We start from the raw sequence: 26,805 nt of genomic DNA on the forward strand, positions 1-26,805 counted from the left end.
GGTGGATTGCCGGAGCTCACGAGTTCAAGACCAGCCTAAACAAGAGTGAGACCCCCCCCCCATCTCTATAAAAATAGAAAAATTAGCCAGGCATTATACTGGGCACCTGTAGTCCCAGCTACTCAGGAGGCTGAGGCAAGAGGGGTGCATAAGCCCAGGAGTTTGAAGTTGCTGTGATGATACCACATTATTCTATCCAGGGCAACAGAGTGAGACTGTCTTGGAGATAAACACAAACAAACAAAAAACCTGAGGGTCTGTTCAAATGCAAGCAAAAAGCAGCCTGTCCATCTCAATGCTTCAGATACTGAATTAAGGGCACCTGTGTTTAATTCCATGTAGGAACTTGCAGATGTGGGAGCACATGAAGATCATGGCTCTATTCATCTGGGGACGTCCAGGTCACATCAATGCCTGGGACATGCCTCGTGCTCTCAGTGATACTCTGAGTCTGATGTGAAAGCTGATCTCCATTCTGGCCACGGTATGAGAGAAGACCAGAAGACAGAAAGTGCAGAAATCTGGGGAGTGAAAGCTCTGATTTTTTTAAAAGCTTTGGTTTATTCTGGGCTTAATTCACATTTGAGCAAATAAATGTTAATAGCTTCAATTGCAGGCATTTGCCACCAGTCTGAAAAATCACACAAAACAGAGAGGAGTCTCTAGTGGCATCCCTGACCCTCACCCTCACCCTAGACAAAAGGGCTGTGGGAGGGCTGTGCTCCTCAGGAGGGGGGTGAGAAATAAATTTCTGTTTTTTAAGCCACCGACTCTGCAGTGTTTTTTATGGCAGCCCTGTGCTGACTTGTAACAGATGTCTAAAGCAGAGAGGAGTTCAAATCACAGGGGGTGATAAGAGAGGCCTCAAGAGAGGAATGATGGCAGGGAAAAAAAAAAAGACCAGAAACCATCAGCTCAACCCTCCTCCCAAAATAAAAAAAAACCTCTCTCTGGCAGTGCCTGTGACTCAAAGGAGTAGGGTGCCAGCCCCATATGCCGGAGGTGGTGGGTTCAAACCCAGCCCCGGCCAAAAACTACAAAAACAAAAACAAAACTTCTCTCTCTGATGTTACAATATAGTGTGAAGAATGAAGGGGGTGCTATGTGTCCCCTCAAATTTGCATGTTGAAAACTTAACCCCTAATATGGTGAGACACAGAGACTGGGCCTCTGAGAGATGATCAGCATTAGAGGGCAGGGCCTCCAGGATTAGTGTCCTTCTAAGAGAGGACCCCAGAGAGCTTACTTTCGTTCTTGCAAACACAAGGAAGAGGTCACATGGGTGCAGGCTGAGATGGTGGCCACCTACAAAGCCAAAAACTAGGCCCTTGACAGTAAAACATTGGCCAGCACCTTGATCTTGGACTTTCAGCCTCCACAACACTGAGAAATAAATTTCTGGGGTTTTTTTGTTTTGTTTTGTTTTTTGTAGAGACAGAGTCTCACTTTATGGCCCTCTGTAGAGTGCCGTGGCCTCACACAGCTCACAGCAACCTCCAACTCCTGGGCTTTAAGCAATTCTCTTGCCTCAGCCTCCCGAGTAGCTAGGACTACAGGCGCCCGCCACAACGCCCGGCTATTTTTTGGTTGCAGTTTGGCCGGGGCCAGGTTTTAAGCCACCGACTCTGCGGTGTTTTTTATGGCAGCCCCGTGCTGACTTGTAACAGATGTCTAAAGCAGAGAGGAGTTCAAATCCTGCTCCACTGTTCCCAGCTGTGTAACCTTGGACAAGGTCAACAGTTTCTCTTACCCATAATTTTCTCCTCTGTCAAGAACCCATATAACAAAGGGCTGTGAGGAGGGTTGAATGCATTGACGTATGGGGAAGGTGCCTCCCGCTTCCTGGGGACTCACCCCCCAGTAGCAACACCTCTCTACGCACATGGCAGCTGGTCCCGTGAACGGGTAGTTTGCTGGCCACTCAGTCCACAGATGTGTTTTGTTTGGCCTACACCAATGTTTTGGGGAATTTGGATTATTTACCAACATTTAAAAGTCAGGAAATTTCACATAAAACTCTCAATTTCCGGTTCTTCTTGAGAAATAAGACAATATGTCACTGGACCTGTGTCCTGCGGGGGTAATCCCCTTTGACAGAGAGTGAGACTTCACTGCTGGACCCAGGCTAGCTGTACCCAGTTAGAAGGGCTGCCTGGCACCTGAAAGCTTCCAGAGTTAGCAGCCCTGGGGTTAACAGGGCCGGTGACATCTGGTTTGGCCTGTACTTCTCCCAGCTGCCCACAAACAGAGCTTTTAAGTATAATTTCAGGATCAGCCTCCTGAAGTGAGAAACAATTAGCATGTTCCTGAGTCACTGTTTTATTTATTTATACTTCTATTGTGAGCTAAAGAACCTCCTGGAAGGCCAGGATCTTAGTAGTTCTTGGAGGAAAATTGAGCACTCTCAGCAGGGGGTTGGCTGACCCAACGTTGGCCCCATCATTCAACTTCTTGGGGCCTCAGTTTCCTCCTTTCAAAATGAGGGTTTGAGCTAGATGATCACTTTTGTCTCTTTCCAAATTTATGAAAGTATAATGTGAAATTCAAGCACATGGGTAGAAATTTAACACAGTCCTGTTTACTTTTGAGCTCTAAAGGTTTTAATGGGAGCGGAGCCCTTAAAACACCTCATTTACCCTTAACACAGGCCTTAACCAAATGTAAACAGGACCTGAATAATGGCCTTGTTTATTGCTCTGCCCACTCTAGGGCAGGGGCTTTAGCCTTGATGTCTGCACTTTACACACCTAAAGAGGAATGAACACCAGGGCATTAATAGCCCTGATAGTTCAACTTTCTAACAGGAAGAGCTCGGGGACCTGCCCGACTTTCTGCCCTCATTCCACCAAAACACAAACCTAACCCCATCTCTACCCAACCCAACTTCTGGGGGCACTACATACCTGGCTGGGCCTTCTTTTGGTTCCTTGCCCATTGCAACCACAGGACCTTTGCACATGCAGGTTCTACACCTGGGGCCCTGTTCACCTGGTTAATTCCCACTGACACTTCAGATCACAACAATAGCATCATATCCACCATACCTGGCCTTCTTGGTAAGACAAAGTCACACTAACACATGCTTTCATCTCATCAACTGTCTCAGTTGCACTTTTTTTTTTTTTTGTAGTTTTTGGCTGGTGCCGGGCTTAATTCCACCACCTCTGGCATATGGGGCCGGCACCCTACTCCTTTGAGCCACAGGTGCCACCCTCAGTTGCACTTTTATATTTACACATGAGACTATCACGTCAAGGAAAATTTTAAGAGGGCAGGTTCCCCATCTGCCTTTTCTCCTTATTGCCTCTATAGGGCCTGGCCAACAGGGAGACACTCAACTTTGTTTGTTGGTAAACCACTTTATAAAAGAATAGCAATGAACTCCTAAGCATTCTGGTTCTAACCACTGAGCCTATTGCCGGATACAGAGCCTAATGGCGAAGCAGAGCACAGGGGACGTTTACAGAATAAATGACAGCTACCTTCTACCAAGCCTCTATGCCCGCCCCCTAAAACACACCATACACGTGAACAAATAGACAAAGTATCTCTGGATCAGAAGTCAACATCCAAGAAGAGCAACATAATAACTGACAGAAAAAGCAACAAGAACCCAGCAGGGGGCGGCGCCTGTGGCTCAGTGAGCAGGGCGCCAGCCCCATATGCCGAGGCTGGCGGGTTCAAACCCAGCCCCAGCCAAACTGCAACAAAAAAAAATAGCCGGGTGTTGTGGCGGGCGCCTGTAGTCCCAGCTACTCGGGAGGCTGAGGCAGGAGAATCGCCTAAGCCCAGGAGTTGGAGGTTGCTGTGAGCTGTTTGATGCCACGGCACTCTACCGAGGGCAATAAAGTGAAACTCTGTCTCTACAAAAAAAAAAAAAAAAAAAAAAGAACCCAGCAGGAAAAATAAAACCCAGCAAAACTCAAGGCAAGACTCCTGGGAGGAGGGGCGGGAGTAGCCTCCTCTGCCCCAGCTCGGCCCACGGGAGCAGCACCAGAGCTGGCTTGCCACGTACCTGATGTTTTCATTCAGCGCGTAGAGCTCGTTGTTCTGCAAGCCGCCCCCCTTGAAAACATTGATTACCGCAGTCTGGACACTGTAGGGAAAGAGAAAAAAACCTGGTTAGAGAATCTGCCTTCGGGGCCATTTCAACAAGCCCACTCAGGGCTGAGGGGCCAGGAAATCCATCACAAACACGGCCACATTCTCCAGCCCTGGAATCTACCACTTCCTTCTCAGCATTCTTGGAGAGGAAGGAAGACAAGCTCAAAGGACTCCAAAGTGGCTACGGCTTTCTTGCAGGCAGGCAGGTCTTCCTCCCTCACCTCCCTGGCAGCCCTGGGGGTGAGCAGTGACAATAAAGGGCAGGCGGTGGAATCTGCACTCAGGAAACCATGTGGCCAGCACCACTTGGCCTTGAAGGATCCAAAATGGCATTTACTGCAAACAGGAGCTAACCTGTGAGGGGTTCTTTCATCTAGAAGGGCCACTGTCTCTGCGGGGGGGCCTAGTGGCCTGGGGCCAACATGCAGTGATACGTTGTTCCTTGCCTTTTTAATAACACTTTCCTTGGCCCCTTTCCTTTTTGGTTTCCTTAGCAGACCGATTCCATCCCCCCTTCCCCCTCCCGCGAGGTGTGCAGGCAGTAAGGGTTAGTCCCACAGGCTCCGGGACCCCAGCCCTGTATTTCAGCAAAGCAGTGCTCACACCCTATCTATAGTCAGGGCCCAGGCTTTTTCTTTAAAGAATAAGAATCCATTTCACACCAAAACATTTCGGAGTTCCCGCTCCATCACCAACATTGGAGCTGTGCTTTCTGTGTTCATTCATTGAAAAGAATCCCTACTGACCCAAACTACAAAGAATTCAGCCATGCTTTAAAATAATGATGCATTTAATTTATCCGAAGATTATCTGCATAGATTTGAAAACTGGTAGCCCACTAGAGTAGAAGACAGAACACTGCTTCCGTCTGCACTCACTCCTGGGTGCAGGAAGACACTTAATGAAACTCTCGTCTCCTCTCCCAAGCACCTGTGGCTCCCAGGTACACATAATGTCTCATTTATGCCACTCATTTAACTTTTCACAGATACACATCTTATCCTCCCAAATGTGAAGGAGGTTACTTATAAGAGCCCCCCGTCAGATACTCTGAAGTTTGGGATGTGAGCCATCAGCACGAATAGTTAACAGTAAATTCCAATCCAACTGTTCCATGGGCCAGTGATCTGCTTTTTTGCCACTAAAATAAGGAAGGCTCCTGGAAGTAAGAAAACCTGCTGTCCGCGTCATTTGCCCCCTCAAATTGCAGCCTCCCAGAAGCAGAGATCCTGGGGCGGCAGCAGCTCAGCCAGTGGTCAGGTGTCCCCGCCCTGCAACCTGCTGTCCCCTTTACCTGTTCCAGGCTGAGCTGGAGCTCAGCTGCAGAGCCTGCCGAGCGGCCTGGAATCGGGGCAGGTCGCTGAGCACAGGCGAGCTCATGAAGCGTGGTCTGGGCCTGCGGAAGGAGCCCATCTTGTGGAACTCGACGGGCAGAATGGGAGCGAAGCTGCGGGTCATAAGTCCCGGTGAGGATTCAGCTTCGCCTATAGGACCAGAAGGTTCCAACTGCCCAGGAAAAGGGTTTCTCCTGGGTTGCCTTCCCTGCCCTCAGGCTTTCTTAAAACCACGAATTAGCCAACACCTGAAAAGAGAGGGCAGCTTTTACTGAAAACTCCTGGTCTGTGAAGGAGACCGCATCTTAGAGGAAGTCGGCTGGGACTTTCCAGCCAAACTGTCTTAAAAACAATTCCAGGATCCAGCAATACAATAGCATCTAGTTTTTGAGGTTCCCATTCCTAAGTTTTTATAAGTTTGTTTCTGGGTATAACAGTGTGGCCATCCCAAAATGGGAAGACAGGACTGTGCAGCCAGGGGGAGGCCAGTCCTGCAGAAAAATGATGTCTGAGCTGGACATGACCCTGGTTCGCATGTGTACCCATCACTTTGGGCAGGGTCTGGGTGCCGGAAGCCCACGATATTGTGCAATAAGAGATCAGTTTTTTCTTTTGTCAGAGAACATGTCTTACTATGTTGCCCTGGCTAGAGTCCAGTGGCATGATCATAGCTCAAAGAAGCCTCCAACTCCTGAGCCCAAGTGCACCTGCCCCCTCAGCCTCCTGAGTAGCTGGGATTACGGGTGTGCACCACACCTGGTTAACGTTTTTCTTTTTGTGTCTTTTGGAAAGATGAGCTCTTATTATGTTGCTCAGGTTGGTCTTAAACTCCTGACCTAATGCAATCCTCTTGCCGGGGCCTCCCAAAATGCTGGGATCATAGGCATGAGCCACTGTGTCCGACCAGATATGACTTTTAAAAAATACCTTCAGGAGAACACAAGAATTCCTTGTCCTGTTATTGGAGACATTCCCTGGTATCCCCTCACCATGCCAGTCCGTGTGTGTTGCTCAGTATTTCCCAAAGCATCAGCAACTCTTCACTCAGGCACAGACGCTCACCCTCCTTCCCCGCTGTATGTTCCTTCACTCTGTCAGGACCCTCTCACTGAGTGTTTGCTGTGTAGTGACCACTCTCAGCACCTAGAGATTTCTAAGACCAAGCCTTACCCTCAAAAAGCCCAGTTGATGGGGAAAATAACTGTCTATTGGGGTACTCACCCATGCAGTATTTACTGAGTACCGGCCAAGTGCAGGGACTCAGGCACTGGAGAGACAAGGATGACGCCAGAGACCGAGGTGGCTCTGCCCTGTGGGGCTGACCACCAACAGGCACCACGGCATATCCTGCCTAGTCCTTCCCCGCCCCCAGGCTTCCGATCATGCCTACTCGTCCCTGCCAGAACTGTCTCCCTGGTCCTCTCTGCTTATCGGAACCCAACTTACCCTGCAGGGTTGGGCCCAAGGAAATTGTTCCCTTGTAGCAATTCCTGGGAGACCATCTGGCTTCATGGCTAAAGGCAGTGCCTTTAAGGTGAACCTGGGTTCAGTCTTAACTTGCCCACTCCCAAACTGTGTGACTTTGGACGCACTGATCTAAAGTCCTCAGCTGTTCCCAGTGCCAGCCTCCCAGCACCGCTGGGCGATACAATGAGACCATGCGACTTGCCCAGTAGAATGGCAGAGCCCAGGGGTCTGATCAGCTTTGTTCAGCTGGGTCTCTTTCTCACGTTGGCACCCACGGACCTGTAATTTCGGTCTCTTATTTTTTAGTGAATTTACAGTCTAAATGAATGACTTAACATGAATTTTGGAGCTCACCAGAGTGAAGGACATCAAGAAACACCTCCAAGGTCACAGTCACTTTTTTTTCTCACTGCCACCTCTCTCACCGGCTAATCCTGCTCTATCACAAAAACCAAGGGTAAAAGAAAAAAAGATACTCCAGCCATGAGTGGCAGCATTCAGGTTGGCAGAGGAGAAGGTTTTGCGGCTCCAGCTGAAACATTTGAAGGAGGAGCAACCTCTGAATTAAACATGCTGCTGTGGTCAGAGCAGGAACAATCCAGACTGCTCACATGGCACTGAGGCAGCAGTCCACTCAGAGGACATAGGAGGTCCTAGCAGCTGTCGGGAGGCAATAGGCACCGTGGCAATGAACTTGTAGTACCAAGAGCCAAAAAAGAAATGATTGTCCTGTCTCTTAACCTTTTTTGGGGGGTGAGGGGGGGCAGAGTCTCATTCTATTGCCCAGGCTTCACTCTAGCTCACAACTCACAGCAAACTCAAACTCTTGGACTCAAGAGACCCTCCTGCTTCAGCCTCCCAAGTAGCTGGGACTACAGGAGCCTGCCACACCTGGCTAATTTTTCCATTTTTAGTAGAGCTGAGCTCTCATTCTTGCTCAGGCTGGTCTCAAACTCCTAAGCTCAAGCAATCCCCCCACCTCGGCCTCCCAGAGTGCTCGGATTACCAGCGTGAGCCACTGCACCTGGCCTCTTAACTTTTTTTTTAAAGGAGAGCACACTACTGTACAATTTTCTTATACAGTCTCTGCCCCTCCACCCCATGCTCAGAATGAGTTAATTGTTGATAAAAAAACACATCAATGAATGCTGGGCAAATCATAATAGGCCTCTTAAGTTCCAAAAGGTCTCAAAATTTCCAGATAATAAGAAAGATCGATACAAATCAACAAATGAGGCAAAGAAAAAATAAAGCCTCAGAAGGCCCTTTCCAAATCCTTAAACTGGCTGCCTTTGGGATTCAACTTGCACAGTACTAAAACAGGATCCATATCACTGCCCTTCTTGAAATGGGCCTGCTAAGTGCAATTCTGATGTGGAATTGCAGCATATTAACCCCCTTCATAAAGATCTTAAACTTGAGAGGATGGAGCAGAAGCAGAAAAGTGAGCAGAGCGGATTGTCCTGGGAGTTTACCTTCCACCTTCCTGCCGAAACACCCAAGGCTGTGGATGGTGCTGGCTGCTGTTCCCTCTGCTTCTCAGCGCCCCAGGGCCAAGCTGCCTGAGTACCCAGCAGAGCACAGGTACCAGCTGTCCACACCCAACCTCTTTCCAATGAGCGTACCTTCCAGCCAAGAACTAAGACTCTGGCTCCCACAACCCCCCAGCCAAACACAATGAAGAGTCGCCTCTGACTCATTTTTCACCTCCCTAATCTGCCACTCTGGGTCCTGGCAGGTGAAGAGGACAGGTGTCTTTGTCTCCACCAGGCCCAAGAAGCCACCCGGAGCAGCACAGGGAAGAAGCCCTTGGGAGCACTGGTAAAGAGTAGCACAGGCTTGTCTCGACCCAAATATGACAAATCAGAAGATGACAAGAGAGACAGGGCCTCGTAGTAGGACCTGTCCAGGCCCCTGTTTACAGATGACAAAGTGAAGCAAAGAAGCAAGAAACTTACTCCAGGTCTCTAAGGCAGAGAAGAGCCAGGTTTGGCTAGAACTCAGGTTGCCTGATGCCTGATTTAGAATGCTCCCCAATCTCTACCTTGGTCATTCTGCAAAGTCCTCAAAGCAGTGTTTTTCAGCCTTTCTTATCTCATAGCACACTTGAACCTATACTTCTATGGCACACTTAAATTATGCTGACCAAAAAAAAAAAAAAAAAAGAAGAAGAATATACTTACTGTGCTTTGAACTTCTTTCAGAAATAATTTAATTAATGATCTTTAGGAGCACATCTAAGATCCCCTCCCGTCACCCCAGTTGAAAATCACTGCCTTAAAGACAGAATAGGCTTTACTCTCTGAATTCTGAAGCCTAAGCTCACTGTTTAAGATAAAGATGAAGGAGAAGATGGGAATTAAGGAGGCACTGACTGCCCACCTGATGTGATGCCAGACCCTGTTACAATAGGTAAACTTGTAGCTCAGAAAATGTCACCTGAGGATCAGAGAAGTAACCTGCCCAAAGTCACACAGCCATTGCATAGCAATCACTGGCTAGTGCTCAGATGCTCAGATCAGCCTAATTCCCCAGCCCAGCCCCACTTTGCTTTGCTACCAAACTCAGCCAAAATCCTGAATGGAAGTCAGTCATGTAATTTCATCCCAAAATTTAAATCTCACACCCCTGAGATAAATAAGCTGGCATAAGGAACTCTATGGCCATATTTGATGGGGCAAGAGGATGGAAGGAGAAAGCACAGACTGCCTTTAGACACTCACCCCGTAAGCTGTGTGACCTTGGGGAAGTTACTTGACCTCTCTGAGACCCCCATCTCCTCCCACATGAAATGACCATGCTAACCCCCACTGCCTCAGAGTTGTAAGAGGATTAAATGAGTGTATATTTGTAAAGCACTTAGAACAGTACGTGGCAAAAAGCAAGTACTACATAAGCGCTTGTTAAACAAATAAAATAACATCATTGTAGTTAACGTCTTACGCTGCTGAGCCATGACAGCAGTGGGAGTGTAACACCCCTTCCCTCTGCTTTTGGTGACCTCAGCAACATCTGGAAAATACTCCCCCATGGAGCCCATCGTGGTTGTGCCTCTTTAGGCCATTGATGACTCACAACTTCTTCACCTTTACCTCTGTGCACCATGTCCTCAGTTTCAAAAAGTAGTTCCACACATGGTTGTGCTTATAACTCCTACCCCAACCCCACCTGCCCAGAAGGCAGGTGCAACAGGGATTCTGTCACAGGTTAGGAAACTGAGGCCTGAGAAGACTGAGGGACTCAGCCAAGGCTGGAAAGCTGTCAGGTCAGGGACACAGACTCAGCCAAAAGTCTCCTACCTTCAAGCCTGGCCTGCTGGTTTGCCTACCAGGCAACTTGGGTTTATTTATTTATTATTTTTTTTAACACATATATATTTCCAAATATTTTCATTATGAGACATACTTGAAAAGTCTATACACACACAAATATATACATTTTAAATAATGATCATAAACTACTACCTGCACAAAAAATAGAATGTTACCTCAGAAGCCCCATGCATTCCTATTTATTGATAATAGCGTACTTTCTCATTTATTATAAAAAATGGAAACATTCACACAAGTCTATAACACATAAAAAGGAAAGGCCTCCATCTGGTCACTTACAAGTATAGCGGTCTGTCCTGTAGAACTTGCCGAGAGGGCAGAGATGTCCTGGATCTGCGCTGTCCCATGTGGTGGCCAGTGGCCATATGTGGCTGTTCACCACTGAAAATGTGACTAGCACAAAGGAGGAACTGAACTTTAATTTTATTTAATTTTAATAAAATTTTAATTTTAATATGTCATCACTACATATTGACCTACTTTATTATTATTTTCTTTTTGAGACAGAATCTCACTCTGTTGTCCTGCTGGAGTGCCGTGGCATCATAGCTCGCAGCAACCTCAAACCCTTAGGCTTGAATAATCCTCTTCCTCAGCCACCTGAGCAGTTGGGACCACAGGTACCCATCACAACACTCAGCTAGTTTTTCTATTTTTAGTAGAGACCAGGTCTTGCTCATGCTCAGGCTGGTCTCTGACTCCTGAGCTCAAGCAATCTGCCTGCTTCAGCCTCCCAGAGTGCTAAGATTACAGGCATGAGCCACCTTGTCCAACCTACTTTATTATTTTGAATAGTACTTAACTGCTTCATTTGGCGGGATATTATATTTTATTTAACCAGTCCCCTAGGGATGGATATTTAGATGGTTTCCAGTTTTTTGTTACTGCAAATAATGAGCATAGCTGTTCACCTTAGGGACCACATGACCATTTTTGTAGGGTGCATTCTCAGAAGTGGAACTTCTGGGTCAAAGGACCTAATACTCTTAGCTAGCTTCACTCTATGACTCTAACACCAACCCCTACCACAGCCCCCCACAGAGATAGTGTTGCAGAATAGGAATTGAGAGGCTTAATGCCTACAGGTCCAAAAGATGAGCGGCCGCAGGCCCGTGGGGCAGTGCAGATGGTCACCCCCTGGCATCACTGATTTCTGTTCCATTCATTCACAGTGTTGGACAGAAAATCTGCCTCCCCTCCACCCTGCCCTGGCGAGATACATCCCCAGATCTTATGACTATTATCTTCTATGGCAAAAGATGTGATTAAGTTAAGTAACTTGAGAAAAGGAGCTTAACTTGGGTTATCCAGGTGGGCCCATAAATGCAATCCCATGTATCTTCACAAGGGGGTGCAGAAGGGTGTTGGGGACAACCTGGAGAGATGCAGCCACCAGAAGCCCAGAGAGGAAAGGAAGAAATACTCTCCCAGAAGGGGAAGGGCTCTGCCCCACCTTGATTCTGGACTTTTTGGCCTCTGAAACTCTGAAAGAATAAATTTCCATTCTTCAATGCCACAAAGGCTATCGTAATTTGTTATAGCATCCACAAGAAACTAATACGCTCATTGTATGGCCTTGGACAACTCTGTATCTGCAGTTTCTATATCTGAAAAGTGGAGATAAAGATTCTCCTTAGAGAGCTGATGTGATGGAAGGAACACTGTACTGTCTATGAAGCACCACACATGGCTCCTTGAACCACACGGGACACAGAGCAAAGACACTGAAGCCATGTTGATGCCACTTCTTCCTGTGGGGGCTGGTGACTTAGGATTGGTATGAAGAGTGGATGAGATGATTCAATTTAGGCTTAGAATAGTCCTGGTACACAGGAGGTGCTTAATAAATGCTACCTATTATTTTTATTACCACCATCACTAGCACCCCTGTATTAGCCTATTTGGGCTGCTATAAAGAACACAGCCCAACCTGAGTGGCTTACACAACCTAAGTTTATTTTCTCAGAATTCTGGAGACCGGAAGTCCAGGATCAAGGTGCTAACAGGGCTGGTGTCTACTGAGGGTCCCTCCTTAGTTCACGGCTGCCTTCCAGCTGTGTCCTCCCCTGGTCTTTCCTCTGTGCACTGGTGCCCTTGATGTCTAACCGGGCTTCTTATAAGGGCACCAGTCAGATTGATCAGGGCTCACCCTAACTCCCTCATTTTAACCCAATCACCTCTTTAAAGGCCCTCTCCCCAAGTAGTGTTTAATTCCAAGGTACTACGGGGTTACGGCCTCAACATAAGAATTTGCAGGGGGTAGAACACAATCAGCCCATAGCAACCATCATCGTCATCATCACTAGAAATAGTTCTACACCTAATGTCTCTGAGGGAAAGAAACAACAGTTTTGCTCAGTATTCTTTTCTCAAGGACCAATGCCATTGGCATTTAGAAAACTGCCCTTCAAAAGTGATTTAAGCAATCAAGTAGTGCTGCTGAAATCCAGAAACCTAGGGTCCAGGGTCCAGTTATAGGGTTACGGAGAGGCAGCCCTGGCCTTGCTCACTAAGATTTAACCTCACATGGGTTTCTTTGAAATCATTGATACCCAGGATCCAGGATGTGTTTCTTAGAGAAAAAGAAATGTGATATTTCACTTTCTGCTCACAGCTGCCAGGGACAGGACTGGGGAATGGGGCGCAGCCCTGCCTGCCAGGCCGGGGAGGGGGTTAGAGGGAGACGGTGCACTTAGTGGAAAATGCAAATGAATTCCACTAGGGCTCCAACCTTTGACTCTGAAAGGGGAAGTATAATCATGGCCCAACAACTTAAAATAAAGAAGTGGGTGGCTTATAATGACTCTGAGGCTTCCAGGAAAAAGCCATTCTGAGCGTAAATAATAAAGAAGTCAAAACTGAGCCACACAGTCTGATGTGAGTGTCCAGAAAACAAGAGAAACAGCCCGTTTCACACATAACCCTCCGAAGTTTCTGCTGTCAGAAAACCCTGTGTGGGTCTGCTTCCCCGGGTCACGAACACAGAAATGAAGACCCAATGTCCTTCTGCCCTGTCAAGACTGAGATAATGATCATTTAACTTGACCGATCATCCAGCCAGAATGATCTTCCTAATGACAGCGGTGATGATAATGACAACACCATTTACTAAGTGCCAACTGTGCAGCTTACATTTGACCTGTGTTATCTCAGCATTTAAAAAATGAATGTAGGGAGTCTTGGCCGTTAATGAAATAGAATAGGAAATACCAAAGTGTATCCCACTTGGGGGAAATGTTCTATTATACTTGTGCTCATGTTTGTGAGTTAAAATGTATCATGCATTTCATAGAAGCATTCAAAATGACATGGTCTTACAGCCATCAGGAAATAAGTGCTATTACCCTTCCCATCTTACAGAGAATGAAATGGAGGCACCAATTGTATAATTTGTCTAAGGTCGCACTGTTTCCACAACTCTCAAAATCCACAAACCTTATCCTCACAGCCTCCCCTCCAGCCACTCTGCCTGCCACCTGACTGGTCTTCCTCTACTTCCTCTACTAACACCTGCTCCTCCCTGCCCCAGGCCCTTTACACATGCTGTGCCCTGTGTATGAAATACTTCCCACCCACTTCTCCTGGCTTTATCGCCCATCCTTCCCTCACCCAAAGAGGACTTCCTTCCCCTTCCCCTTAATTAGGTCTCCTCGCCCGACAGAATACCCTCCCCACCTGGGTAGTCCTGTCACACCTATTTCAATAAACGATCACGAACTATTTGTGATGTTTTTGTGAGGCCCACAAGAGCAGGCCCCATGTCTGTCACGTTCTCAGGTGTGTCCCCTCAGCTTGGCGCTGTGCAGACTGAAGAAGGCGTTCCACAGATACTCCCTGAATCAGCCAAGGCCCTGCCTGGATGTGAGGCGCTATTGCTGTAAGACACAGGAATGTAAGCACACATCAGCTCAGGACGCCACACGAAAATTACCCAGGGCTTTTCCATGCGTCAATGCCGTGGTATTGAAATCTGACCAACCTGGGATCACATGGAGCCTCTACACTTGGTTAGCCACGTGGCCCACGGATGTTCCTCACGTGCTCTCTATGTCAGGGTCCTCCTCTGTCAAATAAGCACAAAGCTTATCTCAGTGCTGTTAAGATGAGAATGAGATAAGCTAGGTCATGGCCTGCGACAGAGCTGGGGCCCCAAAAAGCTGTAGCTAGCATTAATACAACATGTGTTCCTCACAAACCCTGAGCCCCTCTGAGGAGACAGGAGCAAGGTGGAGAGGGGAGCCAGGCACTCACACACATCCCTGGGGGTGGGGAGCCATCTGGGGCAACTTCTACTCAAGGAAATTCAACAAGATCTAGCACTGTGCCACAGGCCATCCCCTTTGACTCAGAAATTCTACTTCCAGGAATTTTACACCAGGCACTTCAAGTGGCTTATGTAACAAGGGTTTCTACTGAAGCCTTCTCTATAACAGCACCAGGTTGGAAATAACCTAAGTGCTCAGCAGGAGGGGACTGGTGATGTGTAAACTGTGGTGGCCCATATAATGGAGCACTCTACAGTTCTGAGACACAAGAAATCTCTGTATGCACAGACCAGCGTGCTAAGGACCGCCTGGCGTGACAAAAGGCCGAACACAGAACAGTGTGTGTATCATGCTACCATAACACTTTAAAGAGATAAAAAAAAAAAAAAAGAGCATTTATACATTTTACAGCACGTGCAATCCATAAACTGATAACACTGGTTGAACCCAGAACAGGGAGCTAGGTGGCATCAATATAGCAAGGGAGTCTTTTCCTATAAGCCCTTTTGTGCCTTTTGAATTTTGAAACATGGAAGCACATTACTGATTTGGATCAATGTGTAAAGACAACAGGGACACTCCTAAAAAAGAAAGACGAAGGGTACTTGATTTTGTTCAAAGTCACTAAGCTATTAGGAAGAAGTCAGGATTTGAACTTAGCTTCTGATCCCAAGAAGCTCTGTTAATTACAGTTCATTCATTCAACACAGATTTATTTATTCAACACTTATTCCACAGCAGGAGCTGCCTTGTGCAAGGATGCTTGGGCCAGAAAATAAACACTTGTAGGATAAGCAGACAAAAGTGAGAAGCAGTTTCCTTCCTTTTTCTGTGCCCCATGCATCACAACTGGCCAACAGCACCCAGCTGGGGCCATCCCAGTGGCGAGACAGGGGGACACAAACACAAGCTTATTCCTCATGGCTCCTGCTCCAGCTAGAGGAGGCAGCTACTGCTCAGTCCGACGCCATGTTTGCCATCTCAGGATACGAGCCCACTTTTGCCAGATTCGATTTTTCCCAAGAGAAGCTAAAAGTCCAGATTTTCTAAAACACATGATCACCTGATTTGTAAGTGTTGGCAACTAATGCACCAGGCCAGCAGGCTCTGGAGGACACATATGTAAGTTTGTGACCTTCACTCTTTCCCATCATGGCTATGGCCACCAGACTTCTCAGGTCTTTTACTCAGGGTTGAAGCCGGAGGTCAAATAATCCTGCACTCACCGTCTGCAATGGCCCTGGGCAAGTCCCTGCACTTCTCTGGGTCTGCTGACTTGCCAGTTACTTAAGGATTTGGACAGCCAGGGTTATCTCCCAGCATCACCGGCTATGCGTTCAGCCCCTACACAGAGAGCTGCACACAGTGGGCGACTCTGAGACCCTCATGCAGCTCAAGCCCATAGCCAGCCCTCAGCCAATGTCTCAAAGCCCACCTATCACATCATCTCATCAACCAGCCTCTCAGCTAAGCTCTTTCTCTCTTATCTTACTCTCATCTCAGTACTGATTCCTCCATGAAGCCACAGGCACCCCTTCGTATTATATGCACACCTAAATGCAAGCCAGCCCCACCTGAGGGGCCACCAAAGGAAACACCCCGCAGGCAGGCCCCCCAAGCCAGCGGAGGAGAACGTTAGACCTGCTGTCCACCCCCTGCTCCGCCCCAGCCCACAGGATGAAAACAGGGTTAGAAACAGATTTCCAAGAGCAGTGGGACCACTTTGTCACATCAATCTCCTACCAGGACTCTTTGTACTGTCATTACGGTTGCTGATGCTAATATCAAACTGTCATCAGAGGCTGGCCATGATCATCAGGCCTGTGCCAAGCCTCTATTCACACCTTATCAGCTCAGTTAATTTCCACCCTAAACCCATGAGGTAGATTTCATTAGGCCCATTATTCTCATGAAGGGAGGGAGAATAATAAAAGGGAACAAGAGTCTAACCCTATGATTCCAGAGCCCCAGCTCCTAAGCCCTCTCTTTTAAACACCACTGGTGGCCACCACACGAGTGACTGAAGGCCACTGATTGCTTCCCTCATGGACATCACCAGCAGCTCCTTACCTTGTCCCGCAGCAAGGATGCTCAGTCCTTCCCAGGAAGGAGACTCCATTTCCTTAGGGCCCTCCCCAAGGCAGCTGAAGCTATTGTGTCTATTTACTCATTCAGTGTCTAGCAAGCCAATAGAATATCTTGCCCATCTTGTTTACTAATATACCCTAGTGCCAAGCATAGTGCTGGGCACATAAAAGGCCCCCAGCAAGTATTTTTTTTTTTTTGAGACAGAGTCTCAAGGAACCTGTGGGGCAAAAGAATAATAAAGTCACAGCTCCCAGGGAGCACATTTTGTTATCCTCGGTAGAGTGCCCTGGAGTCATAGCTCACAGCAACCTCAAACTCTTGGGCTCAAGTGATCCTCTTGCCTCAGCCTCCCAAGTAGCTGGGGCCATAGGTGCCTGCCACAATGCCCACATAGTTTTTTTAAGAGATGGGATCTCACTCTTGCTCAGGCTGATCTTGAACTTCTGAACTCAAGCAATCCACCCTTCTCAGCCTCCCAGAGTGCTAGGATTATAGGCATGAACTACCACACCTGGCCCCCCAAATGTATGTTTAAATAATAGAATGAAAGGTGGATTTTCAAGTCCCCAGAAGGAGCATCCTTCTTGTTTCTGAGAGACCAGAAAAATTTTCCTTGCTGCTGACTACCCTCGGAGGCACCTAAGCATTACTGTCCACAGGGAGACGTGGACCTGGGCCACATGGGTGAGGGATCCCGTGTCTGTTTGCTGGTCAGTGGGGCCTACAAACAGGGCAGGGAGGAGGCACCTGCCACATGGCACAGCACATCTGATTAAACACCAACCTTCGCAACTCTTAGGAGACAAAAGCCAGCCAAGGAACGGACACTGACTCCTACAAACAAGAAAATGTTAAGGGTCAAGTGCAGACTAGGAAAAAGACACAACAGGAAGCAGGAGATGACTCTTTCAGTGCTGCAGACAGAATCTGAGTCTGGGAGTCTGAACCTGTGCAACAGTGAATACCAAAGCAAACAGGATGCACACTCGAGTGCTTATCTCTGCTTCACAGTGTTCTCTAAGTGTCCACAGGACCCAGGACACTGACAATTTAGATACACTTACAAGAAATTATATCATTACATCGTATCATCATCACCTTGACCTGCAAACCACTGTACAATCATCAGAAAAATGCCCTTCTGTGGCACAAGTTAAGCAAAACTGTGAGAAATAATCACACAATTTATTTACTCATCCATGAGTCCACTTTAAATATCAAGTGTCTTGGAGTGCAAATTGTTCGGGTGTGGCCCATAAATGCCATCCAGAGCGATTCTGCAGTGCCTACCAGATGATAAGCCAAAATGTCTAGACACAGAAGTGGCTCAGATGGGCCATAATATGAGCAATTATATTGCTGACGTGTAACGTACATAAACCCTGGGGGCTGAAAAAGGGGTCAGAAACCGTAGTCTGGCAGCCAACAAGTTTTAAGTGTGGGAAAATTTGCTGTGGATTAAATTGTGCTACTCGTTAAAAATTAGCTCCATTCTCTCACTGCTGAAATAAGATGAAATAAGAAAAGCAGATGCAGGGAAAAAATTAAAAAGAGAAGCAAGGGAAGGGAAGGGAAATCTCTTGTCAGGTATAAAGAGCATTGAGTCAAGGGTCGGGAAATGGATGGGGCTGTCCAGATACGATCATGGCATGGAGGTCACATGTCCAATGCAAATCTATTTAGTGCAACCAAACGTAATGTTATAACCTGCACTGTGTGCTAGGGTCTGAGGAAAGGAACCTAGGGGGCAAAAGAAGAATGAAGTCTCAACCCCAGAGAGCTCAGCATCTCTCAGGAAATACCCAAAGTAACACCACAAGTACAACTGCAAAATCCCATTCTAGAGTTATAAGGCAAAGCTGATGGAAGGCCAGCTGAAAACTATAGGTTCTCTACATTTTTGCTCATCACTCCAACAGCAGTGTTGTCAATGCTTTTTATCTCATGGCACACTTGAAACTATAAACTTCCACGGCACACTTAAATTATATTGATCAACAAAAGAGTAAAAAAAAAGAATATGCTTACTGTTCTTTGAATGTCTTTTGAAAATAATTTAATTAATGATTTTTAAAAATGTTCGTGGCACTCCTAAGATCGTCTCACAGCACTCCAGTGTGTCATGGCACACCGGTTGAAAGTTACTGGTCTACACCCATGTTCTCAACCAGGGGTGATTTTTATCCCCCTGGTTCCCCAGGGGACATTCTGCTTAGAGATACTCTTTGGTAGTCACAACTGTGGGGGCTGGGGGTGGAGAATCGTATGGAAGTCTAGCAGGTAGAGGCCAAGGGTGCTGCTAAACATCCCTAGGAGAGCCTAGGAGAGCCCCCACTGCAAGGAGTTATCTAGCCAGGAAACATCAAGAGCCAAGACTGTGAAACCCCGATTGAGACCCTCTTGCCTGTGGTCTGGGAGAATCAGCAGAATCAGTATCGCTCGGAAGCCTGTTAGACATTCAGGCCCCAGCCCAGAACTAAGGACTCAGACTCTGTAGTTTCATAGGCCTTCCAGGTGACTTGTGTGCATTGTGAGAAGCATGGCTTTCCACCAGCTTCCTTGGCCATCACGGGATTTTATTTTTATTTTTATTTTTTTGTTTCTAGAGATAGAGTCTCACTATGTTGCCCTGGGTAGAGTGTCATGACTTCACAGCTCACAGCAACCTCAAACTCTTGGGCCTAAGCAATTCTCTTGCCTCAGCCTCTCAAGTAGCTGGGACTACAGGCCCCCACCACAACGCCCACCTATTTTTTTTATTGTAGTTGTCACTGTTGGTTAGCAGGCCCTGGCCGGGTTCGAACACACCAGCCCCGGTGTATGTGGTCAGCACCCTAACCACTGAGCTATGGGTGCCGAGCCCATCACGGGATTTTAGAACAGAAAGGAACCTCCATAGTGGGCCCATCTCTTTATTTTGAAGATAGGAAAACCCCACATTGCCAGTTAGGAGCAAAGCATGGGCTCATTCAACAACTCTGGCCTTCTGAAAAGATGATACCAACCTTTGGGGTATGGGGATTGTCACGAGGAGTTTTCTGAGACCTGAAAGGGAATTATTGTCCTACTGGTGAAGAATTAAAAAAAACTTATCTTAAGCCCCACTGAAGGACTGACATGTTTACCCACTAATTTCGCCACCATACATTTGACAAGAAAAATGGCCACTCAGCTCCCACAGTGGTGGTGTCCGGTAGCACGTGTGATGAAGCAGAGTTCTCAGCAATGGACATATTCTCCCCAAAGACTTCTGGGGAATGATACTAAACCAGTTCCAAAAAAGCATTTAGAATTAAACAGTAAGCATAAAAGGGTTGACACGGAGGATTTAGGCAGCTGAGGTTACAAGCAGGTTGCAACAGAGTTTGAGGCAGCTTAGATCCGTCTAATACAGACACACAACAGAGCTCATGACAGATGGTTGCCCCAGTCCTCGGAAAGAAGACAGAAACAAATTCTTTTGGCTCTTCTTCCAGGCTCAACTTAAGCAGACATACTCCTCTGCAGCTGAAGGAGCCCAGAATCGTCCCTTAATCCTCATATACCCTAGCAACTCCACTGCCATCAAAGATGCCTTCAACAAAACACAGAACGCGGCCTGAGTCAAAAACCCCAGCAAAGCTGGAGAAAGTTTTCTAACAAGCAAAGCAAGGAGAGAACAAGAAACTGGGCGGGTGCTGCTGGCTTCTGGCAACAAGCTCAAGTGAAACCAGAATACTGACCTGAGTGATAGAGAAGTCTTAGGTTTATGCTACAAAATTGAGGAGAGGGAAAGAGAAGAAAAGACTAGAGAGATTAGTATGTGAGTAAATACATAATGTTATGTAATTATCTGCCAAATAAATTGTGCAAATATTAATGGTAATGACTGTTTGGCAGAGGTAGATGTTTACCGGGCACCACAGGCCATGGTCAGAGGAGAAAAAGAAAGATTCTGGAGAGTCCTACCACTCTCCAAAACCCTTCCGAGTTGCTCTTCAGAGGCTGACAGAGCCAGCTGAACCTGGCTTTGAACTTCTGCTTTTTAATGATGCCTGTATATAATCGTATCATTTATTATCCTGCTACAGAAAGTTTTAAAAGAAGGGAGGCAGAGAATGTCCCCTACACCCTAGAAAAATACATAAAAGCCTCTAAAATCCCAGACTACATTACAGCTGAAAATACCAAGCAGTTAAAAAAAAAAAAAAAGTCAGCTTAAATTTAATAGACCGTTTAAATTCCTAGTTGATGGTAATTAGAGAGCAGGCAGCATTTCTTTAAACGCTGCTAGACAGAACTTAATCCAATTTAGGTAATCACTAACCTTTGCTTTTTTCTCCTTCTCTCTCCCCTAAATGAAATCCAAGGATTGATCTACAAAGGCCATAAACTGGCAAAGCATAAGAAAAGAATATTTAAAGAGAGAGATTGGGTGACTAGTGCCTCAAAGGGCCAAGTCCAATTAAAATGGAAGCAAGACTCACAGGCTTGCTAATTTATACGGACTATAAGAAAACAACACACAACAGAATGTGTGCTGAGGGAGATGGAGGTACTTCCCCACTTCTCCCCTCTGGGAACCTCCTCTGGCATGTCAATTGCCATCCCCTCCCAGGTCAATACTAGTAATTCTTTACATTCATAGCATCTGCAGGACCTCTCTCCTTCCTTGGAATAATTTGTGGTCGGAACTATGCAATGTACAGACTATCCCTTCTGGCATGAACTTCTGATCCAGAAACCTCCATGTGAACCACTGGGACCTTCTTGAGAACTTGGGACCCTGGGTTCTTCATGGAAGGCCATCAGGGTAGATATCAAAATGTACTGGGAAGAACAGAGGCTTATTAATGGCTGTGTGACACTAGGAAAGTTAACAAAACCCTCTGTGCCTCTGTTTTCTCATCTTAAAATAGAGAAATAATATCTACCTTCCTGGCTTGTTGGGAGGCTCAGATACCATTACTGTACCAGGCTCAGAGTAGTTACCCAGTAAATAAGTTGGCTCATTAGTTTTAACTGTATGAGTTTCTAAGTAAATCTGGGATCCCTAGGTGCTGGGAAAATGTGAATTAACTCAAGTTCATCTTTAAGGATGCCTCACTGTGTGGGTCCTCTCTGCCTCCCACCCCCTCCACAGCTTCAGCGTACACTCTTCCCTGACAGAACAGCACCTTCTGCTTGTCAGGGTACTACCCTCTCTGTCCCCAGATTCTTAATGCTATATCCTATACAAAATACACAAAACATTTTATCCCCAGATTTCAGCAACTGAAATATTAATCCATGCTGACTTGTTTACAAAGAATCATTTCTACAAGCATAGTTTTTAATACACATGTACATTTCTTGTATACAGAGGCAACTCTGGGGAACAAATTTTTAATGGTGAATGTTAGAAACGGCAGGGATCTTTGCAAGGGACTCACGTATTATTTCTCAAATCAATTCCATCGTGCTCCAGCTCTGTGAAAAAGACTAAAAGGAAAAACATCTGCAATTTAGGAAAGATTTCAGCATACTTTACCTTGCACAAGAGCAATATGAAGGGAATAATGACAGGGAGATATATATACACACACAACCTACAAATCATCAAGATAAAGAAATCTGAAAAAAAAAAATTTAAGAAATCCACAAGATCCTTACTGAACTCAATTTTCTACAGACAAATGACCTACGTGTTGAACATACATGAAGTCAATGAGCAAAGGGAAGACTATGTCACTTCTGTCCAGACGGCTAGTATGAGATTTTCAGACAGTTGGTTTAACAGTTTTCTAAAGATAAGAACTTTTTTCAATAATTGAGCCACTGTGTGACATTTTGTAACATTAAAAAAAAGAAATAAAAAGCCACCAATGTGATCAACTACAAGATGATCTAATCAATAAGTGGATTAGACTGGGGAAAGGCTTCTTCAGCCTCCAAACCTGTGGTAGCAAATCTGGAATCCCTTTTCATCTCCATACTGTGCCACCTTGGACACACCAAACTCTCTGAACCTCAGTGGGCTCATCTACAGAATGGGCACATAATAACACCTACACCATTGTTCTGGTAAGGATTAGAATGCAGGGGTCCTCAAACTGCAGCCAGTGGGCCACATGAGGCGGTGTGATTGTAATTGTTTCCGTTTTATTTTTTTCTTCAAAATAAGATATGTGCAGTGTGCATAGGAATTTGTTCATAGTTTTTTTTTTTTTTTAACTATAGTCCACCCCTCCAGCGATCTGAGGGACAGTGAACTGGCCCCCTGTTTAAAAAGTTTGAGGACCACTGGATTAGAGGGTATGTATCATCACACTGGTACAAAGTTTAAGGCATCATCAAAGCCTCAGGAGTTGTTTGACCCCTCTCCCTTTTTAAAATAAAGAGAACATTTTTATAATGTTCAAACACAGGACATTATTGAAGTTTCACCCTCTGAAATAAACATACCTTCACGGCCCTCAAGACCTGAAAGAAATGAGGTTTCACCCTTGAAAAACAAGCTGGTTAGACTTGCTTATTTCTAATGCCTTTCTTCTCTTACACATTAATGGTTCCAGCTGTTAGAATTATTAATAAAACACCCAAAGGACAATGATTGGGGTAGGAAAAAATAAAGGCAACTGTGTGCATTGACCAAGCATTGCTTCCCTCATCTGCAAGGCTACATTCTGCAGAAACCGCTCTAACCAGCACGCTCACTCAATCAGATTCTAGGGCTCAACGATGCAACCAGAGAAGACCGACCAGCCAGGTTCCGCAGACAGAAGCCGGCACCTCCTCACGGCACTCGGGACCTTACCGGGGGCTAAATTTAAAATGCGGCTAACTTAGTTTCTGCAAGCTCCACTTCCCTCTGCTTCCTGTTCTCAGTGGCAGCGCCTTCCACCTCAGAGCAATTGACCAGAGCTCAGCACTATGACCTTTTGCAGTTATGTGGGGCAATGAAATGTCACGACTGCAAAACTACGGTGGGCAGGATCACCAAAGAGTGACCACAAGGGGCTGTCTGCAGGCTTCATGAGGGAGCGTCCCGTGGGGGGGGGGGGCACAAAGGGCTGAGGATGGAGGTAATCCTGCGGATCGTTAGCGTCCTTGGCCGACTTCGGTCCTTAGCGTGGGTCTTCTGAATTTGCACGTATCTTTGGGGCAACAGGTCCTGAACTCAGCCCAAACTGGGGTGCCGGGGGACTCCAACCCATAGCTTTTTCCACGCGGATCTCCAAGGGAGGCTGAGCCGGTGCGCGCGAGCCTTCAGGCTAGCCGAGCGCATCGCAGTAATTGAAAGCTTGCACACCGCAGGATTGCAGGGGCCTCTATAAATACTCAGGGCCTTACTGCTGACAAACAGAACGCGGGCTCCGGCACCGCGGAGGAAGAGGCGGCGGCCGCGTGTGATCCAGGGCAAGGGCTGGGTAGAACTTGGGGGAAAACCTGTGGCCGAGCAGGGAGGCACCCAGAGCCCATTCTTGAAGCGCGAGTCTCAAGTACACAGCCCGGTCTGACCCCCAGCGGCGGCCCCAAGAAAATCTGGCAGGAGGGCTGGGAAGGGAGGGTGCCCACAGCAGGACGCGGTGCGCGCGTAGTAGGCGCGTCCGGCATAGCCAAACGGGGGGCGGCGCGGGCGGGAAAGGGATGCGGCGGGCTCCGAGCCGGGGTCCACAGCGGGGCGCCCCGGGGCTTCCTCGCAGCCGCCCCGGCCCGCCCCCGTCGGCGGAGCGGCGGCGCTCGGGACAAAGTGGCGGCCTCCCCCTCCCACGCCCTCCTCTGGAAAAGGGAGCATTGAGAGGGAAAGGCTGTCTGCGGGTCCTGAATCGGCCGTACTGAGCGGCGGCACCTCTTTACATTTGCCCCTCGGGCCGAAGAAGAGCGAGAGAGGCAAACGAGCCAACTTTCCTTTTACACCTCCCGGTTCAGGCTGGTCCCGCATATTCTGCAGCATCCCCCGTCCCGCCCCACCCCGTCCCCCAACCACCCTAAATGGCCCACAGGCAGCGAGCCCTGCCCCCCACCCGACCATGGTGGTCTCCAGTGTGGTCCCCCATGCCCGGCTGCAGCGTCCGATCAGAGGATCCTAAACCAGCCGTGGGTCCCCACCTGACTGCCCCTCAAACGTGACTCTTCCTCAGCCCACCCCTCGCCCCCCTCGCCGTGCCCCGCCAGATTGTGCCCGGCGATTTCCTGCTCAATCCTGTGCCACTGCTGAGCCTAGGACTCCGGCCCCTCCCGGGGACTTCCCCACTCACCCCCCTGGGGTCTCCGGGGTGAGTCATCCTGAATCTCCCACAGTTACCACCACTAGCCTCCGCCCCGGACTCCGCGCGCCCAGGAAAAAGTTTCCGGCCTTCCCAAGGAAGTTTTCTCACCGGAGAGAAAAGAGCGACCTGGATGGTTCTCGCCGCCGCGGTCTGCTGAGCTCTCCCTCCCTCTCTCCTCCCCCAGCTCTGCGCTCGCAGGGTCCTTTCCAGCCTCTGTTCCTCTCCGCGCGCGCGGAGTCAACAAACGCTGCGGCCGCGGAGCTCCCAGATCCGGGCTAGTGACACGTTTCCCTCCTCGCTCATCTTACGGCCTCCTCCTCCTCCCACCTCCTCCTCTTTTCCCTCCTCCTCTTCCTCCTCCTCCTCTTCCCACTTTTCCTGTCCCGGACACATCGCTTTAGATTCTCTCCAACGGCCCCCATCCCGCTTCACCCCCTCCCATTCCCCCTCCCCCCTGCAGCTCTCACCTCTCCCGGGAGAGTGGGGAGGGAGCCCGCCTGCCCTTGCATGCAGTTCAACAATTTCAGGAAATCCAAGCTTTTCCACTCAAAACAGCCGAGGAAGATGCCGCAGGTCAGGGGAGCTCCGCGCTGATGCTCGTTATCTGCAGCCCTCCCACCCTGGGCCTCACTCCCCTGCCCCGAAATGGGAAACTTTGCCAAGCCCAGAGGTCGTGGTTGTGAAGCCGGATCTCACGTAAAAGAAATAAGTCCAGACTGAATACGGGACATGAGCCTGAAACTTTTCTTTCTCTCTTCTTCTTCTTCTTTTTTTTTTTTTTTTAAGGAGCAGTCCCCAGGCTGATTTAAAGTGCCTTAATGAAAATATAATTCAAATGAAGTCTCTCTCTTAACTTTGTAAATTTCTTCTAAAAGTCCCAAATTCTCTTTCCAACTGAAGGTTTAACAAATTAAAAGATCCTTCAGGGTTTGAAAACCAACCAAAATTAAAAACAATGTAAAGTTATTTTCAAAACTTTTTTTTTGTTTGCAGGTGTTAAGAATTTGATGCAGCTGTTTGCAGGACTCACTGGCTTGCATAATTTTACCCTATGGTTGAGCAGGAAATACTTTTAAAATGCTCCCCCATCACACATTGCACTTAGGCTTTGAAACCACAGTGACATTTGCTGAAGAAAAAAATGCATCTGTCCTTTTATGTCAAAATGGATCATAATTCGTTTTTGTTTTGGTCATTGTGACCTTACAAAACCTGTGTGTTAGGGTTGCTGAGGGTGGGAGCAGGTTAACCTAACTCTGGGTATCTCACTGGCCCACTGACACCAGGTAAAGTTAAAAGGTTTTCAACAGAAACTCCAAGATGAAGAAGAACCTTTAAATCTCATCCCGGGAATCACATACAAGGAAAGGAACTAGGCACCAGGGCATAGGGAAAGAAAATCTTGAAGGAGCTAAAAACAGGAAGGGAACTTAAGAGAACTGTCTTTAAAAAGGCAGCTGTTCTGAGGGCTTAAAGCCTGCAGCCAGAGCAGCAAGGTGTACAGACCACCCCCTCCTCTTCCTAGCTTCAAGTTACCAGCCACGTTATTTAACTCCCCTGTACCTCAGTTTACTCATATGAAAATGAGGATAAAAGTAGTAGATCTCTCTTAGGGTGGCTATGAGGATTTAATGAATTCAAATAGAGTGAGTGCATAGAATCTCTGCTGGGATTCAAAAGATATTAAGCTATTATTATTATTATTATTATTATTATCTCAGTCTGGAAAGTGAAGAGGGAGCTAGTTCTACATGGTTGCAGAGAGATCAGCTTGGGAACATCCATTGCACATTGCTAACTCCTATCTCCTTCCAGTCTGCTCAGGGAGGCCTATCCTAGTCCTTTTAAAACTGTAATTTGTGCCTCCCTCCTAATCCTTCTTGCTCATCTCTTCCTTTTTTTTTTTTCCATAGCTTCCATCACTCTGGAATGTATTATATGATTTTTTAAAATAAATTTGCTCTCTCCCAGCATCTCCTACTTT

General features: G+C 47.3%; 1 protein-coding gene across 5 annotated transcripts in view; it reads right to left on the bottom strand.

The window, feature by feature from the left end:
• Positions 1-25,127, bottom strand: part of PRR5L (proline rich 5 like) — a 74,910-nt gene extending 49,783 nt beyond the window's left edge. For 4 of the 5 annotated variants that reach the window (XM_053560455.1, XM_053560458.1, XM_053560460.1 and 1 more), the window contains exons 1-3: positions 24,930-25,088; positions 5,399-5,686; positions 4,016-4,096 (exon numbers count right to left, since the gene is read on the bottom strand). In XM_053560455.1, coding sequence (XP_053416430.1) covers positions 4,016-4,096; positions 5,399-5,562 — 245 coding nt within the window. In that variant the 5' untranslated portion in view covers positions 5,563-5,686; positions 24,930-25,088. Of the gene's footprint in view, positions 1-4,015; positions 4,097-5,398; positions 5,687-24,809 lie in introns of all 5 variants that reach the window. The other variant, XM_053560457.1, reaches the window with a different exon arrangement.
• Positions 25,128-26,805: the final 1,678 nt, after the last annotated feature.

Source organism: Nycticebus coucang, chromosome 14, assembly GCF_027406575.1.
Source record: "Nycticebus coucang isolate mNycCou1 chromosome 14, mNycCou1.pri, whole genome shotgun sequence".
Lineage (NCBI taxonomy): Eukaryota > Metazoa > Chordata > Mammalia > Primates > Lorisidae > Nycticebus > Nycticebus coucang.